The sequence below is a fragment of the Anthonomus grandis genome, chromosome 10 (assembly GCF_022605725.1).
Source record: "Anthonomus grandis grandis chromosome 10, icAntGran1.3, whole genome shotgun sequence".
Lineage (NCBI taxonomy): Eukaryota > Metazoa > Arthropoda > Insecta > Coleoptera > Curculionidae > Anthonomus > Anthonomus grandis.
In genome coordinates this window covers 16,575,154-16,595,018 of record NC_065555.1, presented here as the reverse complement: position 1 = coordinate 16,595,018, position 19,865 = coordinate 16,575,154, and the positions used below count along the sequence as shown (strand labels likewise).

The window sequence follows — 19,865 nt, the reverse complement described above, 5'->3', positions numbered from 1 at the left end:
ATCTGTAGTCCACCTTTTCCAGTAATTGCCTTATTTGCAGAACCTTTTACCTTATGTAGTAGACGATTTTCTGAAATGTGACTCACATCTCTTTCTGGGAAGTGATGGGTCTACCAATTAAAAAATGTCCAAGAGCTAAAGTCAAAATGTCAGTGGGGTTACACGATATAGCACATATAAGCCGAGAATTAAGTACTGCTTTAATCTGAGAGAGTACACTTATAAAGTCTTCAAATCTAAATTTATAAATGCCCATTAAACAAATAAGGTGATATTTCAATCTTTTCTATTCAGCCTCCCAAAGACCACCATGATGGAGAATACAGGAATGAGGAGGAATAAAATTTCCATTTTATTTCTGTAGAAACAAGAAATTCACTTATTGATTGATAAAGCAGAGCAATATTTTTCTTTTGTTTCATCAATGTCAGAGCTAATCAAACTTTCATTGAGGAATACTTTAGCAAATCCTATGATAATATTATAATATACTGCATTCAGGTACATAATATATAACATGCAAAAAAAAAGGGATTTAATTTACTTAATGGACAACAACATATAAAAATAACTGTAATATTTAGTTATTTGAGTTATTAGTATTAATTCTCATAAAACAGAGATATTAAATAACATAATCAATATTCGTGAATAAATGGAGAGCGAAATATATAAATTCATTAACTAGATAAAAAAAAGTTAACAAGGCCTATAACACATCAATAAAATATAGCTCACCAAATAATAACAGCAGCTTGTCTGGTCTGGCACTATTTTTATACACAAATTCAATATACACTGGCACTGAGTCTTCTTGTTTGAGAAAAGTCTCTATCCAAAAAGTATTAACTAAGATGTATGAGTGAATGTTAATGAGGTTGGAACTTGGAGAAAGCAATTGTCTTTAGAAAGAAAATGTTTACAAGAGTTGATTTTACTGCAGAGGGGCACAAATGGCACTAATAATGTATGTCTGTTAATTAAAGAACTAACATTTTATACTGGAGAGAAAGCAGATACAAAAGGCACTACTATTCCAAGAATGGGTTTCTTATACAGGGTGTCTCACGACGAATAGACGCGATCGATATCTCGGAAACTAATTTTTCAAAAATTTTGAAAATTTGGTAACATGGAACAGTCGATGGGGGCTACATAACTAAAATATTTTGACAGTTGTGACGTTTCCGGTCATACCGGAAGTAGGTGTCAACTTCGTTATTTTAAATGGAACACCCTGTATATTTTTACATTTTTGGCTTTTACGTGAAATTCTAAGTATATTTTGTGTATAATGTTCTATACCTAAGTGTAACCGTTTTTGACATATTCTTAATTTCATGTGAAAAACTATGTTTATAAGCCCTAACATAATTACCGATTACTCCCTTTTAGTAGCCTTTATTTAATGGTTAGTCTTGGTTTTATTTTAGAGAAAGGACCACTTTAAAAGACTATTTTAATATTTAGCAAAAAAAAAGATACAGGGGGGTCAAAAACTAGCATTAAAAATTAAAATGAAAAAATCATTAAAAGTCAATTTTTTTAAATGGAAACCCCCTATTTTTATAATTTTTTCATAAAGATAATTAAAAATAAGGTTAACTTTGTATAAGGTTATCTAGTCCAAAAATTGATAGTTTCCGAAATATTGGCAGTTTAAATTTGGCCTAATATTAAAACCCGTATAGTAACACGGCTCAAGGATTGTTGATAACTTGGGCATGACGATTGTCATAGAAACCGCTAGAAGCGGCAGTAAGATAATGAATTATAACAGAAATGTACACTTTTTAATTAAATTACACTTTTACGAAGAAAACTTAAATAGCAAGTAACTTATAAATTTAATGCATATAATCCATTGTCTTACTGCCGCTTCTAGCGGTTACCATGACAACCGTCATGCCCAACTAATCAACAATCCTTAAGCCGTGTTACTATACGGGTTTTAATATTAGGCCAAATTTAAACTGCCAATATTTCGGAAACTATCAATTTTTGGACTAGATAACCTTATACAAAGTTAACCTTATTTTTACTTATCTTTATGAAAAAATTATAAAAATAGGGGGTTTCCATTTAAAAAAACTGACTTTTAATGATTTTTTCATTTTAATTTTTAATGCTAGTTTTTGACACCCCTGTATCTTTTTTTTAGCTAAATATTAAAATAGTCTTTTAAAGTGGTCCTTTCTCTAAAATAAAACCAAGACTAACCATTAAATAAAGGCTACTAAAAGGGAGTAATCGGTAATTATGTTAGGGCTTATAAACATAGTTTTTCACATGAAATTAAGAATATGTCAAAAACGGTTACACTTAGGTATAGAACATTATACACAAAATATACTTAGAATTTCACGTAAAAGCCAAAAATGTAAAAATATACAGGGTGTTCCATTTAAAATAACGAAGTTGACACCTACTTCCGGTATAACCGGAAACGTCACAACTGTCAAAATATTTTAGTTGTGTAGCCCCCATCGACTGTGCCATGTTACCAAATTTTCAAAATTTTTGAAAAATTAGTTTCCGAGATATCGATCGCGTCTATTCGTCGTGAGACACCCTGTATATATGGGGCCGAAAAATCAACAATATGGTGGAGTTTTCTTGTTCCAACATACTGCAGCCACGAATTTTATAAATATACCTGGACTTCCAATTCAATGAAAAATAAATGGCCACTACTAGGTGGCCGCCATTTTCCTGTGATTGTGTCCTTTTGATGTTGGTCACTCTGACAAATTTCAGGTGTGCCAATTGTAGGGAAATAAAACAATTAGAGTTTTTGAGAGGTTATGTTTAAAAAACCAAATAAAAAGTTACATTTAGCCTATATATTTGTGTTCTGTGCATTTAGTTAAGAATAGATGCGATATGATAGTTGCGTTATTAGATCTGAGTATTTTTATTGTACTTCTTTAAGAACTTTGTTAAAATTTATGAAAGAAAGTAATCCTCACCTAAAATGAGACAAAGTTTCAATTAACTTGGGATATATGCATGCATTTTAAAATATTTGTTTTATTATTCTGATAAATTTTAATCCTATAAATCCTAATACCATGAAAAGGATGATCTTCATTTAAGTTTTTGCTTGTGGTTACTTAACAAATTTAGTTAAGAACACTTTTATTTTCTTTCTATTTTTACTTTACTACTTCTACTTTTCTTGTATAAACAGAGTTTCCACATTAATAGGTACAGCCATCTATAAAAATCAAAATATAGATGATTTTATAAGGGTTTGTAATTAGTAAAGGTTTATATACTAAAAATAAACCCTATATATTATTCTATGATAAACGACACAGACCGACAACAATAATTCGGTTTTGAAAAACAGTGAACCAAATACATTTAAATAAGGATGCCGATTCATTATCCATGTATTAAATAAGGAGGAAGCTATATCTCCTGATGCAGACCATATACCCAAGGTGTCGTTTACAAATCGCCAAAAACTAGGCAATCCGCTATACTCACAATTGTCAATATTATTTAGAATCAGTCATATCCAGTGATAAAAAATAAATTTAGTTGGTGACAGGTCAAACGTCAGCGTCGTCATCTTTATTAACGGTATATTTTTTGTTGTCAAGACTGAAAATATTCAGTGAGCAACATCAAAAGGACACAACCACTATGAACATGCGGCACCAGGCAGTGGTCATTTTTGGTTATTGGGGTTCTATGCATTAGCAGCCCAGGTATATTTATTAAGTTCGTGACCCCAGCGCTTTACTATTCTCAGTAAACACTCGCTTAATTTTTATAAGGGATTTGACTGTATCACATTTGCTTGGTTCACTCTATAGCCTTTGGAAAATAATAGATAGTGACGGGTGTTATAAATACTTTATTTTATAAAACCTAATGGAGTTTCCAACAAAAACATTTGTTTTAAATTAATCTTATAAGACATAAAACATAACTACAAACCTGGGGAAGACAGCACATTTGCGTATCGGGTGATAGAAATAGAGATCGAGAGAGAGACTGTCTAGCCGGCCCGGTATCATTGATCCCGAACATATATTTAACACTACTGTAGTGTTAAATATATGATCCCGAACGTGGCCGATGTACTCGGTTGCTTTTAGCGGCAAATTCAAACAGGCGATTTAATATTGTAATCAGTAATTTATGTTCATTGAGTGGTTAGATAGTTTTTAAATAATAATATGATATACACCATTGAATATCATTATGTAGTATAATTTTAAACATAATTGTTTCGAAAAAAAAAATTATATGGGAACCTGAAACTGTGCCTCTTTTTTGTAAAAAAAAAACAACTTATGTAGGACATAAAAGGTGTCTAGGGGGAAGAATGTCTTATTAGATTAGCTATTATTTTGGCTTGGCTTAATAACCGAGTAACGCGCCAACTATGAATTTTGTTGTGAAACTGATAATTATGAATTTAAAAAAAAGCATGTTTTTATACATTAGCTGCATGTTGATATCACTATAATGCCGCCGCTACATCCTCCCCCTCCCCTAACAAACGAACCATATTTTTAAGATATATGTTTGTTATATCAAATTAATAATGAGCCAAAATTTTTCAGAAAAGAGATTAGAGGTGATTTGATTTATAGATATAAAATTATTTAAATAAAAGACATAAACATATGTTTTATTGTTTCTATTTATTTATTATCAGATAACAAAATATTTAAAGCAAGTTTTTGGGCTTCCATGGTGGAAGGTTTTTTGAGACGTCTTGACTTTTTTTTTGTTGACCATAATCGTCTCTGTGCCGTTATATTCTGATTGTGGACAATCTTCTTACTACACGATGGCAACACAACTTCTTTTAAATGGTCTGTAGCAGCCAAGGTAGGTGAAAGAGAATCAACCATTTTTTCGATTATGTCTAGTTTTTCGTTAGACATGTCGCCATAAAGAATTTTATGAAATTTATCCATTATTGCTACTTGTCTATCTTGTATTGATAAATTTGCTTTCTTTTTCTTTGATAGTTGGCTAAGAATTACGTCTGTCTGGTCATTTTTTTGATCACAGTGGATATATAAATTGTTGTCCTCATCTTCCATGGTATCTAAAAGTTTAAAAAATGTCCTTTAAACTTGTGTATTCAGCAGCAAAAGTCTTGCATCCACCTACTATTGTCATATTATTATTAGAAAAGTTGTAAAAACCAAAGCTTGATAATCTGATCTGATTACAGTAAATCTTTAAATTCACCCTTCTTATAATAAAAAAAAATTATTGACAAAATCCAAAAACAACTAAATCCAATTTCTATTAAGGAGTGCAAGACTTTTGCAGGAGAGTGGATTTATAAAGTTATACAATAGTGCGTTCTCGGGCTCATTGGTTATCGAATTACAAAAAAAATCTATACAAAATTTGTAGGAGACAATCAGTTTTAGTTAAAAGAAATTTAAAAGAGTATGGCGGAATGACTTTGTACTACAATTAGCAACACCATTCCAGAAAAACATTTTATATTTCTTTTAATTTTTTTTAATAAAATAATTTAATTCTTAATATTTAGAAATGTCATTGCTTGAAATTGAAAAAAAATTAACACCATTAATTCCCTCTACATATCTATAAAGACATCCATCAAACCCATGACACTATTTATTATTGAAAAAAACTTACTATTTTTTATATTCGTTGTAATTATTTATTTATTGATAAAAATAGTTATCTCCTGAAAAAACTATTAAAATAATAATGAATAATTCTTTTCAAACAGGCCTAATAATAGATAAATTACAACAAATCAAACTTACCCTTGGTAGCCATTATTGGAGATCTGGAATTTGCATATTCTTTTATGTGTTGAGCAAGTAAGTGCATATGTTTGCACATGTTGAATTTTATTGCTGAATTCAGGCAGGAACAACAATACTTGTGGATGCAAATTTTACACTGAGAACAAGTTAGTTGACAAGTGGAAGACTCCCTTACTTTTTGAATAAAAATAAATGTCACTGCTGGTTGATGACGCTATTTCCCAACCATGTTCAGTGCTTACAATGGAAGAAGAATCAATTTTTCCAACATTCTTATGACGATCACGGATGTTCTTCAATTTGCTGGATATTTTTCCTTTGTTTATGGTAATAAGTCTGTCAATAAGTTTGTTTCTAATAAATCTTTTGACTTTCTTTCCACCCAAATAGACATACTTGATCGTTCTATGCATTCTCTCGAGGTGCATATTTCTATTGAGCCCTGCATGTAATCTGTAGCAGTAAGCCCAATTACTGCAATTTATTTGATGATTGTTCTTAAAATAAAGTATAAAATCTGTAGTGTCGGGATCTGATAAATTATTACAGAATTGTTCTAACATTCTTTCAAAAGCAAATGCATCTCTTTCCTCTAAAAGTGTTCTTAATTGTTTGTATATCAAAACCTATAAATGTTTACTTATTTGAAAATTCAAATATTAAAATACAAATTACTAATATACCTGCTTTTCCTTACTCTTAACCTTTGGCAAATTGGTCCGCCAAGCTCGGTCAATGTGCCAGGTGCAGAATAGTCTGAAAAGAGATTATTGTGTTATTTATTTTCAGATTCAAAATAGTTGAATGATTTTTTTTATTTTTGAATATTTCTGTTAAACATATTATACAGGGTGATTCAAAACTCTACTTGATGACATTAAACTGCTAAGGGATATTCAGTGCCAGGAAATATTTAAACTTTAAAATCACAATTTTAAATTTGCTTCATTGAACAAATTAATTTCATATATCTCTGGTAATCTGTGATAAACCAAACTTAATTTTTTCTACCCAGATTTTTGAAGCGCTCTATGCATATATGTAGGTACAAAACCATTTTCAGAATGTAACAAATTTTAAACAAAAATTGAGATGTCGCAGGAATGGACAGAAAAAATTTGACTTAGCTTTATCAAATTTATTCTGAGGCATCACCTTGTCTATCAATAATAATTAATAAACCTAACATACCTTTTCCCAGGATACCCATCACTTGTAACCATGCATTAAAATAACTTTCAGCCAGATCTGACATGAAAATCTGTGGTGTTATAAATCCAGTTTTAATTTTTATCTGATTGAAAAATAATGTAAATACATATGTATCTGATCTATTTGACAACATAAAGGCACATGGAAACCCTTCTCTCATATCATCAATGATCATCAAAGTGTCCAGTTCAAAATTATAATTATTGAGCCCATGTGTACCGTCAATGCATATGGAGTCCGAGCCAAACGTTTTTAAAATTTGACATTGTGCTGGTGTCATTATAATTAATATGAAGTCTTTGTCTTTCAATTGAGGAATCTCCTTTGAAACTGTTCCTTGGGGTTTATAAAATACAATACAGTCTCCAACTCTTTGCATTTCTATAACCCATGCCTCTACACTGATGGCATCATTAGAGTGGCGAACAGAAGAACAGCATAAGTTGAAACTGCTTTCAATATTAAAAAGATCTTTTTTAGACACAAGATGGATTCTGTTCCATGTGGAATCAGTAATAGATTCCCGAACTTCATCTAAAATGTCGTCAAAAGGAATCTTAGCTGCAATTTTTGTGGCCAAATTTTCTCTTTCTGTCCGAGTGAGTTGTAAGTGACCTATATCAGTTAAATGCCCAACATGACTTTCAAGATACTGCACTGATATTTTATTACCACCCATTTGCATTGATATATTTGCAGGACAAAAACTTCCGATTTTATTGCTCCCTTGCGTCTTAATATGTCTTTTCCTTTTTCCTTCTGACACATAATTGCCAGAACGATGACATACATAGTTTGTTGTTACATGGGATTTAAATGATTCTGTTCTTACTTTAATATATTTTGAATTTGTATCCCTTTTCACTGTTACTACAAATAAAAAACAATTTTGTAAAACAAATGTAATAATAATAGTAATTATATGATCACTTACCTTTCCATTGGTTGAATTCTTCATTCGAAACAAAACCGAGATTTTTTGAAACTAATGGCACTTGTATATTTTGGAAATGCTGAAGCAAGTCTTTCCTATGAAGACCATAATATTCACAAAGTGGACATTTCTTTGACTTCCTACCAACTTTGGGATTATTTCCACCAGTATTTGCCTGACCTGTTGCGTTTTGAACATTAATATAACATGGTTTTTGCATGTCTGTACAAACTTTGTTCTGTGGTGTTATAAATCCAGTTTTAATTTTTATCTGATTGAAAAATAATGTAAATACATATGTATCTGATCTATTTGACAACATAAAGGCACATGGAAACCCTTCTCTCATATCATCAATGATCATCAAAGTGTCCAGTTCAAAATTATAATTATTGAGCCCATGTACCGTCAATGCATATGGAGTCCGAGCCAAACGTTTTTAAAATTTGACATTGTGCTGGTGTCATTATAATTAATATGAAGTCTTTGTCTTTCAATTGAGGAATCTCCTTTGAAACGGTTCCTTGGGGTTTATAAAATACAATACAATCTCCAACTCTTTGCATTTCTATAACCCATGCCTCTACACTGATGGCATCATTAGAGTGGCGAACAGAAGAACAGCATAAGTTGAAACTGCTTTCAATATTAAAAAGATCTTTTTTAGACACAAGATGGATTCTGTTCCATGTGGAATCAGTAGTAGATTCCCGAACTTCATCTAAAATGTCGTCAAAAGGAATCTCAGCTGCAATTTTTGTGGCCAAATTTTCTCATTCTGTCCGAGTGAGTTGTAAGTGACCTATATCAGTTAAATGCCCAACATGACTTTCAAGATACTGCACTGATATTTTATTACCACCCATTTGCATTGATATATTTGCAGGATAAAAACTTCCGATTTTATTGCTCCCTTGCGTCTTAATATGTCTTTTCCTTTTTCCTTCTGACACATAATTGCCAGAACGATGACATACATAGTTTGTTGTTACATGGGATTTAAATGATTCTGTTCTTACTTTAATATATTTTGAATTTGTATCCCTTTTCACTGTTACTACAAATAAAAAACAATTTTGTAAAACAAATGTAATAATAATAGTAATTATATGATCACTTACCTTTCCATTGGTTGAATTCTTCATTCGAAACAAAACTGAGATTTTTTGAAACTAATGGCACTTGTATATTTTGGAAATGCTGAAGCAAGTCTTTCCTATGAAGACCATAATATTCACAAAGTGGACATTTCTTTGACTTCCTACCAGCTTTGGGATTATTTCCACCAGTATTTGCCTGACCTGTTGCGTTTTGAACATTAATACTATGGGTTTTTGCATGTCTGAACAAACTTTGTTTTTTATTAAATGCTTTCTTGCAAATATCACAAGAAAAAATCGAAGACTCAATTTTTTTTCTATAACGGAAAGGCGCCAAATGCAACAAATATTCAGGGTGAAGCTTCCTAATGTGTTTTCTTAAATTTGAGAAACTGCTGAAGCCACTTTTACATTTGTTGCATTTATATTGCATCTTACAATAATCTTATTAATTAATAAACTAATAATAGATCACTAATAATAAAAATAAATAGATCGTCGGGTCGAAATTACTTTAACCTTAACCTGAACTGTCAAAATCCGAGAATGCTCGCCGTTCGATCGATTCGGATTTCGGTTCGGGACCGATGCTACCGGGCCGGCTAGACGCTAGTGAGAGAGAGGGCGTACAGAGACAAATCTAGCAACGCAAACATTTTTCCTCCTTTTTTCTGTGGTTCACCAATATATGTCATTTATGCTACACTTGACGCTGCGCTTTTTCACATTCACGCGATTAAAAGTCAAGAATCCATCAAAGTCTTTTAAGATACATATTCACTGTTTATCCTCAGTAGCAACATATGTACTACAAGTGAGTTAACCTCTAAAAAGTAGTTATGTTGAAATGCATTGTACCCCTAAGAAAAATATAGAACTCATTGTAATTGCAAATTGATAGACAATGTAAACAGTAAATGTAAATAGCATTTTAATAGATTACTACTCTTCCATCTTACTATCTAAGAACTTACTATCTTTTACTGTCCTTTAGTGTAATTGCTGTAAAGAAAAAGGCTCCACAACTGACAGTTGTTCCAGTACAAACTACTAGCATTCCACCAAAAGAAGTTGTTGTTTACACTAAGCAAACACAGACCACTGCAACTGGACATGAGCTTGTACGAGATGGTGAGTTTGTTTTTTCCTGTTTACTTTATTTTCACAGTTTTTTTTTGTTCGTAATACTTTATTTTTTCATATTCAAGTACAATTAGATTCATATTTCTATTTTATATTGCTCTAGTTTGATAAACCTTTTCTTGTCATTTGGTTTGACTGCAGCTGGCACTGACAAGATCGGTTTTTTAATCATTCATAGGTGCCTCTTGTTTTCAAATTAAATATAATTTTTTTGTAAAAAGCTGTCATAACTAACAATATTTTTATGCGGCCCGTTTAGTATTTTTGGGATATTCCTGGAAAAGATCCAGTGAGTATAAGAGCGAGCTTGTCTTGTGTCTAGGCAGCAATATATAGTGTTCTTGTAAAAACACAAATGTGTATATTTCCTGTTTATCTTTTAACTACTGTTGGTGTCATTCATTTTTCTTTTTAAAGCTTTTTACAATAGTAGATAAGTAGTTTCATGTCCATATTTATGCATTTGTTTTAATTTAACTTATTAACATTTTAAGCACCTATACAACTAATCATTTGGCATAAACATAACATTGGGAATAGAGTCACAATTGTATCAAGTAATGTTCCCAAAGTTACGTTAGTGGCATAATAATATTAATAACCAATTCGCAACAAAAAACGATTAGTAGTAGCAACATCATTTTTCTGTATATCACGATCCGCTAACAAAAGGATTTTCTTCCGCATCGTCATCACCACTTAAAGGCTATATGGAGGATTGGTGGAGACCGCGCAAAGGTACGCACGCACCCCGTTACTTCCGCACGTCACCTTGTTTATAGTTTTATGCAGCAACAGTAGTGACTTTTTTATTGCTTTTTATGGTGTATGGCAATAAAACTCTTTTTTATTATCTTTTAAAGTGCCCCAGTTGTTATTTAGTTTTTATTTTAAGCAGTCCCAATTTATTAAAGTACATGCATTAGATATTCTGAACTAAATCATCTTTATTGTACCTCTAATAAATTGATAGTAAAAAAACTTATTTTTTACATAGGTATATATTAAATATTAATAACTATTATGGCTTCTAATTACCTTATCACCTCACCAACTTATTCAATTTTAAAGTACATTTATTTTACTCAAAAAGAAATTATTTGATGTCATTTTATTTGGATTTAATGTCATGATTTCGGTCCTTATTTTTTTCTTTAAGTCATTTACTAACAAGCTTAATTCTAGAAAAAACTTTTTTTTTGTTTTTTAAAGAGTATTCCATCTCGTCAACTGCATCATGACTGCCCGACAGAGCAGTCAAATATAAGTCAAAAAAAGTAAAGGTCCCAAGATGAAACGTTGTGAAGCGTTTCCTGTGTTCTATCCATTGTGTAATGAATCCCAAGTTAATGAGAATTGCATGTAATATACCGGGTGGCGCATTGAAAACGAAACAGAGCCAATTACGGGCAGTCCATTAACTTTTTAAAAAACGCTCGGACCCGTCGATCTTATTTTCGAGGGGGACACTTAATAATCACAAAATCACTTTCCCACCTACAACCCCCTAAGCGGAGGTGGCACTACTCCTAAAATCTTAAACGGGAAGGGGGGTCGAGTGATACCTCATTGGAAAGGTCTTTTAATTCTCTTTACAAGGGTGCTTGGTTTGACGCAATTTAAGTAAGTACTTTTTAAAATTTTCGCATTTAAACCTTAAAAGGTAATTTTCAATATTTTTACTTTATCATAGACTACTGAAGGTACTTTTAAGAAAAACAATGCCAGGCAGTAGGACAAAACCATCAAGTATTATGAAATTATGAGACAAAAAATTAGATAGCTCCATCATATTACAGAATATTTTGACTTTAAGTCTAGTCATTCAAAAAATTATCGCAAAAATAGATTTAAAAAGAATTTGCTTAAGTGTTAGCTTATAATAAATGTTCAAAATGGCCACCTCCATTCTCCATACAATAAAAAAGATTTTGCTCAAAGCGTTGTCGCACGTTCTGCAATACTTCAGGCGTGATTTGAAGACACTCATTTACAATTCTGCCTTGTAAATCTTCTAACGAAGTGGGTTCAGTCTCATAAACTTTGCTTTTTAAGTGACCCCAAAGAAAAAAGTCTAGAGGTGATAAATCCGGCGATCGTGGAGGCCATTCAATAGCACCTCTTCTTCCAATCCATCGTCCTGGAAACGTCCGATCCAAATATTCTCGCACGAATAACGTATAATGTGGTGGGGTACCATCCTGCTGAAACTCAATCCTGCTGAAAATCAATCTATACTCATCGTATCTGTCATTTTGAGTTTCAATTATAGCTGTCAATGCTGGATCAATGGCCTGTTGTAATAGCTCTAAGTACATTTCACCTGTCAGATTTCCAGGTAAAAAAAATGGACCAACTAAATTATCACCAAAGATACCAGCCCAGACATTTAACTTTTGTGGGTATTGGGTGTGTACCTCACGATACACTCTAGGATTATTGTCGGACCAATATCGGCAGTTATGATGATTGACCAAGCCATTCAGGAAAAAAGAGCTTTCATCAGAGAAACACGTATTAAACAAAAAATTTGGGTCATTAATAATTCGTTCACTCATAATTTCACTAAATTGTGATCGCCGATCGAAATCATCTTCATTCAGCTCTTGCACAAGATGTATTTTGTACGGATGAAACTTATGAGCTTTTAGAGTTCTTTGGATACTACGTCGACTAATACCTGTGACAGTTTCCAATTGACGGGTACTTAATGTAGGATCTAGATTAATATGCCCTAGTACAGCCATTTCCATACCTTCATTCCTTACGGGATTTTCAATATTGCGTTTGCGATTCGCCACTGATCCAGTTTCTCGAAATTTGGAAACAAGCTCCAATACATACTTTCTCTGCACCTTGCTGTTTTCATGTCGCTCATTAAATAATTCCGCCGTTCTATTTGATTATTTCCAAAAAATAATTCAATTATTTCAACTCTTTCTGCCGTTGTATGCACCACTTTTATTTTTAAAAATAGGTATTACCTAAAAAAAACAAAGTCCCGCACTTTAAATCACCTTTTTAACAGCGTACTACATTTAGAATAAATTGAGAATAATTCAATTTTTAATTTTGGCCAACAAGAAAATTTTACAAATATTTGTAAAATTTGTTGGCTGACCCGTTCTCTAGTTCATCCGTATTATTCTAATGATATTTATTACCTGTCGTAAATAAATTAATATTAATACCAACGTGGTCTGTGATTGAGATAGTGAACTAAAGCAAATTCTTTTTAAATGTATTTTTGCGATAATTTTTTAAATGTCTAGACTTAAGACATTTTTTGTCTCATAATTTAATAATACTTGATGGTTTTGTCCTACTGCCTGGCATTATTTTTCTTAAAAGTACCTTTAGTAGTCTATGATAAAGTAAAAATATAGAAAATTACCTTTTAAGGTTTAAATGCGAAAATTTTAAAAAGTACTTACTTAAATTGCGTCAAACCAAGTACCCTTGTAAAGAGAATTAAAAGACCTTTCCAATGAGGTATCACTCGACCCCCCCTTCCCGTTAAAGATTTTAGGGGTAGTGCCGCCCCCGCTTAGGGGGTTGTAGGTGGGAAAGTGATTTTGTGATTATAAAGTGTCCCCGTCGAAAATAAAATCGACGGGTCCGAGGGTTTTTTTAAAAAGTTAATGGACTGCCCGTAATTGGGTCTGTTTCGTTCTCGATGCGCCACCCGGTATAGTCAAAGGCTTTGGAGAGATCAATAAAAGTTAAAACCACCACATTTGTTGGTACAATTCGTGAGTCATGGGCATTTATTGTACCTTCTTATTAGTTCCAGATGTGTAGGTCATGTTTTCAAATTCAAAGTTTTATTGTCCAACAGGAAGCAAATCCTAAAAAAATAATCAGACAAATATTGAAACATTGACAGATAATAGAATAAATTCAGTAATGTAACAAATAACAAGATCTCACTAACTAGAACAATTTAAAACTAATTGTAGGTTGTACATTAAAACTTTAAATAACTAGCAATCTTATTATATCTGAAAGAACCTTTCTAAACTATTCAAAAACAAGTCATGCCAAAAAGATCAACATCAACTGTAATTGAACCAGTTGGTGCCATAAGTGTTCAGATAAAATACATTGTGACTTCTTGTATGGATGCAGAGAACAGCAAAATTTAAAGCTGATAAGAGATCTGAAACATCAATTTGATTGTTGCATATTTTAAATAAAAACACTAAACTCCAACAAACAGCAGATTGATGAAGAGACAATGCATTAAATTTTGAAAGCAATATCTGCTGACTGAATCTTTTCTCAGGTTATACACCCATGCATCCTGAAACTAACATATTACTAGGGAGCTAAACAAAATTGTTCCGCTTGAAGTATTAGAATATAATTCTGTTGATCCTTTAAGCCTAGGTTCTTATGATGATATCTATATGAGCTTTAAAGGTAAGCTCTTTATGAACAGAGTCACAATTTGGAAGTGTGGTATCATTTATTATGTAACCAAAGTCAGCCTCATCTTTGAGCAAAGAAATTGATATCTTACATTTCTGAAAGTTGAGTGGGAATCTGTTAACTTTACAGCATTCATAAATCCTATCAAGATCTGCATGTTGTCATAACTATTCATAACAGAGCAAAAATACTCTTGAAAATTTCATTGATAAAAATCAAAAATAAATATGGAGTAAGGAGCGCAAAACTTTAGCCAATGTAGGTAGATGCTGTGAACCCATTGAACTCTACAAATTGTAGTATATCTAATAAGTTGGAAATGAAAAATTCTGGTAAATGTTTATCAAAGTCCATTTTATAAAGTTTTTTTGAAAGGATGTCATGGTTCAGCTTATTGAAGGCCTTAGAAAAATCTGTGCAAAATTAGTGACTGTTGATCTACACTGAAAAATACCAATGCTGTTCAATTTGGTGAAACAAGTTGCTAAAAATGCAGGTCTCAAGGCCTTTTATTTCTTCTAGGTTATTTCGACAATTCTTTTTTCATTTGCAGTCATTTCATTTATGTTCCAGACATTTGGAGTCAATTTATTGGCATTTAAAACTATAGGTTTAAACTTCTAGTTTATGTCTTACAGATGTTTGGATACTTTTGATTCATACTTAATTCAGAGGTAATTTTGAATTTTATTCCAGGCATTTAAAGTCATGTCTTCCTAATATGCTTCTTGTTTCATTGCTTTTATGGAGCTATTTTGGAGTGGTGTAATGTTAATGATTGATAATAATTGTAAAAACAGAACACGAAATTTCTAAAAAATGTTCCTGTTGTTTTTTGATTTCTAATAAATAAATGATTTATATGAGGCTATCACAGATGCTTGGAAAAGTATTTTCGAATAATCAAGCATCTAATCCAGTTCATACAAAAAATGCATCAAGATGTAATAAAAGCTCAATTATCGTTTCAATATTTCGTTATTATAATTTGACAAGCACTTTAGTTGCTACATTTAACATGTTTTTATAACAACCTATTTAAAAAAAAATCCTAAATTCATTTTGATTATTGTCTATTAGCATGTTATTTTTTTATTTTATGTAATTTATTGACTTTCACTTTATTATGTTTAGAATTAGATGTTTCTGGCAGTCCTGCTTTATAATTGGCATTTTCCTGGTAAGCAACGTACTAATTCTAAATCTGTATAAAACTTTACAAGAAATCCATAAAAATCACTGTTATGCCAATTAATCTGTTAATGCCAAAAATAACTTCTATAGCCTTTTTCATTATCAAGACATTATCAATTGGGTCTGCAATTAACTGTAGGAATATTTTCAAGAATTCTGTAATACTTACTAGTTGTATTTTCATTTATTAATATATATGCTACGGTTAATGTAATAAAGTGGTTATTATGAATATTATCTGGTTAATATATATACTCACCAAAGACAGTGGTAAATTTGAACAATATCAATACCTTTATTACTTTCACCGGTCATCCTACATATTTTCTGAAGGGTATTAATGTACATTACTGGCATCGGATTTATTACATTCGCTAAATTTATTTACTTATTTATTTTATTTATTTATTAATCAAAGTATCAACATCCAAAAGCAACTTACAGATACCAACCTAAAATAAAGAAACCAAGTATACTAAGGTAATAGGGAAAAACAACTAAAAACTAAAGAAAGATATACCAACTAAGTTATATCGGATATCTAGATAACACACATATTAAAATAATAAGAGATGTTTAAATAGATTTCTAAATGGGCAAGTCTCTATCTCCAAGAAAAAAAGCATGTAGATCATCTAGTTAAATGTATTATGCATTTCATAAACAGCTATCTTCAGGTATTAAAATGAAATACAGGTAATTTAAGACAATTTTAAAAGGAGATTATTCATTATAACAATACAGGTTTAGTTCAACAAATAAAACTCAAAAACTACCCGTTATCGGGACTCAAAACAACAATAAATAAAGGAATTAAAATTTAAAACATTGTACAATAAGGACATCTATGATTCATAATATAAAATTTAAATTTAGGACGATACAGATTTCTACATATTAAAATCAGGTACTATAAGGAACTAGTGTGTGTTAACATTACGTTAACGGTAAATTTAATATTTTGTTTAATAGAAATGCTAAAATGTTAAACGATAAAAGAGTTAAAAACAGGTAAAAGTTATTTTCTAGGGCTAATTTAATTTTAAAAAAATCTGACGAACTTACACTACCGCTCAAAAGTATTTGCCCACATATGACTGTTTTAAAGTTATAACTAAAAATAATAAACCCATCAGTTATTCTTATGAAACGGTTTATTTATGACAAAATTAATATAAACAATACATTTTTCAATTAATTAAATTTAAGAAAATCAAATTTTGGATTCATCTACATGTCGGCCTCGATTTTTAATAACAGCTTCACAGAGTTTCGGTAGTCTTCTAATTAATTTGTCCAAAGTTTCCTGAGGTATCCTGTGCCACTCTTCTTGGATGATCCTCCACAAGTCTTCTTTTGATGTTGGGCATGATTTTCGCACTTGTCTATCCAGTTCATCCAACAGTAATTCGATAGGATTGAGGTGGTCCGGTGATTGTGGGGGCCATACCATAACTTTCAGAAGATGTTGCCTTTGTAATTGACCTAAATATTGCTTGCACAATTTCGACGTGTGCTTGGGGTCATTGTCATGTTGAAAGGTGAAGTTTTCCCCAATTATTCGAGTACCAGAAGGAAGTACATTGTCACTTAAAATTGTTTTGTAACCCCCTTTTCGAAGAATTCCCTCTATTCTAATTAGATCGCCCACTGCAGATCCTCCGAAACAACCACACCATCACCGAACCACCACCGTGTTTAACTGAGGCCACCGTACAGTTCTCAGCGACCCTTTCATTACAATAACGGCAACAAAAACTCGCCTCTTCGTTCCAAAAACCTCGAATTTCAACTCGTCACTCCAGAGAATTTTCTTCCAGTCATCAATGGTCCATTCTTTGTGTGATTGGGCCCACTCAAGTCTTTTCTTCTTATTAACATCCGTCAGTAGCGGTTTTGATACAGCTAAACGTCCTTTAAGACCAGCATTGTAAGGTCGCCCTTTTACTGTCGAAACACTGACCGCTTTTTTACGCTCCTCGTTGATTTTTGCTGTGATTTCAAGGGCGGTAAGGCGTCTATTGCGTTTGCTTGTAATTATAATATTTAAATCCTCCTTTGAACTTGTTGCCTTTGGCCTTCCCGATCGAGGTTTATTGCTAATAGTCCCTTCTCTGGTGAATTTCCTAACATTATAATCGACAGTCCGCCTTGGAATTCCCAAATCCGTCGAAATTTGACGGTTAGTCTTTTCAGCCTTATGAAGTCCAATGATAATACCTTTTGTTTCTTCCGATAACTCTTTTGTTTTAGCCATTTTAAAGAATGTTGAAAAACCAGCAAAGAAACGGTGACAATCGTCAATAAGCAAGCGAAATTATTTACCAATGTTACACAAAATCAATTCTTGAAGACTAAACACCTTTAAATGTTTCAAATTTTATCGGAAACGAGCTGTAAACAGATTAGTTTTTTAGAAGAAGTGCATATTTTCACTACATTGTTTGTTATTTGCAAGAATATTTTTAAATACTCAGTGTTTGTCAACGAACCATAGTTGATAGAATGCTGTTTAAGCATATATGCAATTTACAAAAGAGGTACAATCTAAATATAGGTATAAAGATAAAATTTTTGTATCTCATTTAAAATATTAAAAAGAATACATGGTGGGCAAATACTTTTGAGCGGTAGGGTAGTTTGGTCATTAATGCATGTGAATGACTAACTGCAGAAAGGGGATATGTCACAATTTTAAAATTGTACAGGAAGAGGAAAAAAACTACCTAAACTTTGCTTAAAGCTTATTTGACTATTGTTTTTTTGCGGAAATGTACCTGGAGGTATATTTTATATATCACCTTCGTCTCTTTTGATGTTTTTACTGTTTTTAAATTTCCCATGAAGTTATTGTCAATTTTGACATCTGGACATGTCTCCTTTTTGCAGTAAAATAAAACAAAATTCTATAAGCCGAAATGATCCTCCAAAATCCCATATAATCCTCAGGAATAAATTTTATTATATTTAATATATCAGTCATTTTTTTTTTATTAATTGGTATCTTTTCAAGGTATGCGTTTTTAGAACATTGAGTTAATTCTTTTTCAGCATTTCTAAGCCGATAAGTATTACTTACAGGGCAGTTTATAAACTCACGGTCAATTATCTGAGTGGTTGTTGAAATACTCAAATGTTGAAAGGATGAGATAGAAAACGATTTCTTTTGAGATCGTGGTACACTCTTTCCATAAGATTCATTACTCAGACAGGTTCTTTTATAAAATTGTGGCCACCAACGTTTGAAATCGTACACAAAATTGCTAGACACCTTAACAGTTGAAAATTTTGCTGGATTTTTGCAAGCCTTGGAAATTATTTCAACATAATCCTGGATGGTGTAAAATCGTTCTATTTTATTAAGCTGTCGTTTAATTAGGCCGAAGTCACGGTCGCAAGGCATAAATGAATGGCCTCTGATTGGGAAGTACATTTCAATCTCATTAAATCTCTTGAATTCAACTAAACTCATTAGAAAGCGAATCACGGTATTATTTTTATTCTGCCCAATACAGTTGTCACAAAAAATGTGAAGAGTTTTATACTTTTGCAAGCTTTGCTGATCTAAGTAATGCTTGAGAAAAGAGCATACGTCATTTGCACCTTTGCCCGCCTTCCCTTCATGGTAGACATAACAAGCAATATTATTAGATCCTAAATTATGTATCCCAAAAGTACAAACAGTGAGCTGTCGAAAGTAGTACAGATCTTGAACCGGAAGTTGTGGTAGCGATACATTCGCCATGAAATCAATGCAAATACCTAAGGTCTGCTCATCTTCAGTACAGCGCTTTTTTACCGAATCTAGAGCAGTATAAAACTTCTTGCTTCGTCTCTTGTGGACCATAAGCTCAGCAACTGCTACTCTTTTTGCATTATCGTTAAGACAGTCACTCTTTATTTTAGCAATAAGTTCCTCGCAGGTACTGCAAGTGTCTTTTGCTGGTCTACCAAATTTTAAGTTATAATTTTCTTTAAAATAGGACCAAAAAAATTTGTAAGAAATTTTATCAGTCGGGTGTTTTTCTCTAAACATCTCAAACATTGTCTTTACTGATAATTTGCAATCTA

The 19,865-nt window shown here is 31.9% G+C and overlaps 1 protein-coding gene and 1 long non-coding RNA gene across 13 annotated transcripts in view; one reads left to right on the top strand and one right to left on the bottom strand.

The window, feature by feature from the left end:
- Positions 1-19,865, top strand: part of LOC126741639 (cytoplasmic dynein 1 intermediate chain) — a 90,333-nt gene that overhangs the window by 6,516 nt on the left and 63,952 nt on the right. For 6 of the 12 annotated variants that reach the window (XM_050448164.1, XM_050448162.1, XM_050448160.1 and 3 more), the window contains exon 3: positions 10,021-10,157. In XM_050448164.1, the coding sequence (XP_050304121.1) occupies positions 10,021-10,157 (137 nt within the window). Of the gene's footprint in view, positions 1-10,020; positions 10,158-10,428; positions 10,459-10,841; positions 10,908-19,865 lie in introns of all 12 variants that reach the window. The other 6 variants (XM_050448157.1, XM_050448155.1, XM_050448153.1 and 3 more) reach the window with 3 other exon arrangements.
- LOC126741641 (uncharacterized) lies at positions 4,643-6,478 on the bottom strand. The gene is made up of 3 exons (XR_007662245.1): positions 6,464-6,478; positions 5,778-6,406; positions 4,643-5,074 (listed from the first exon to the last, which is right to left on the bottom strand). It is a non-coding gene; the product is annotated as an uncharacterized LOC126741641 (long non-coding RNA).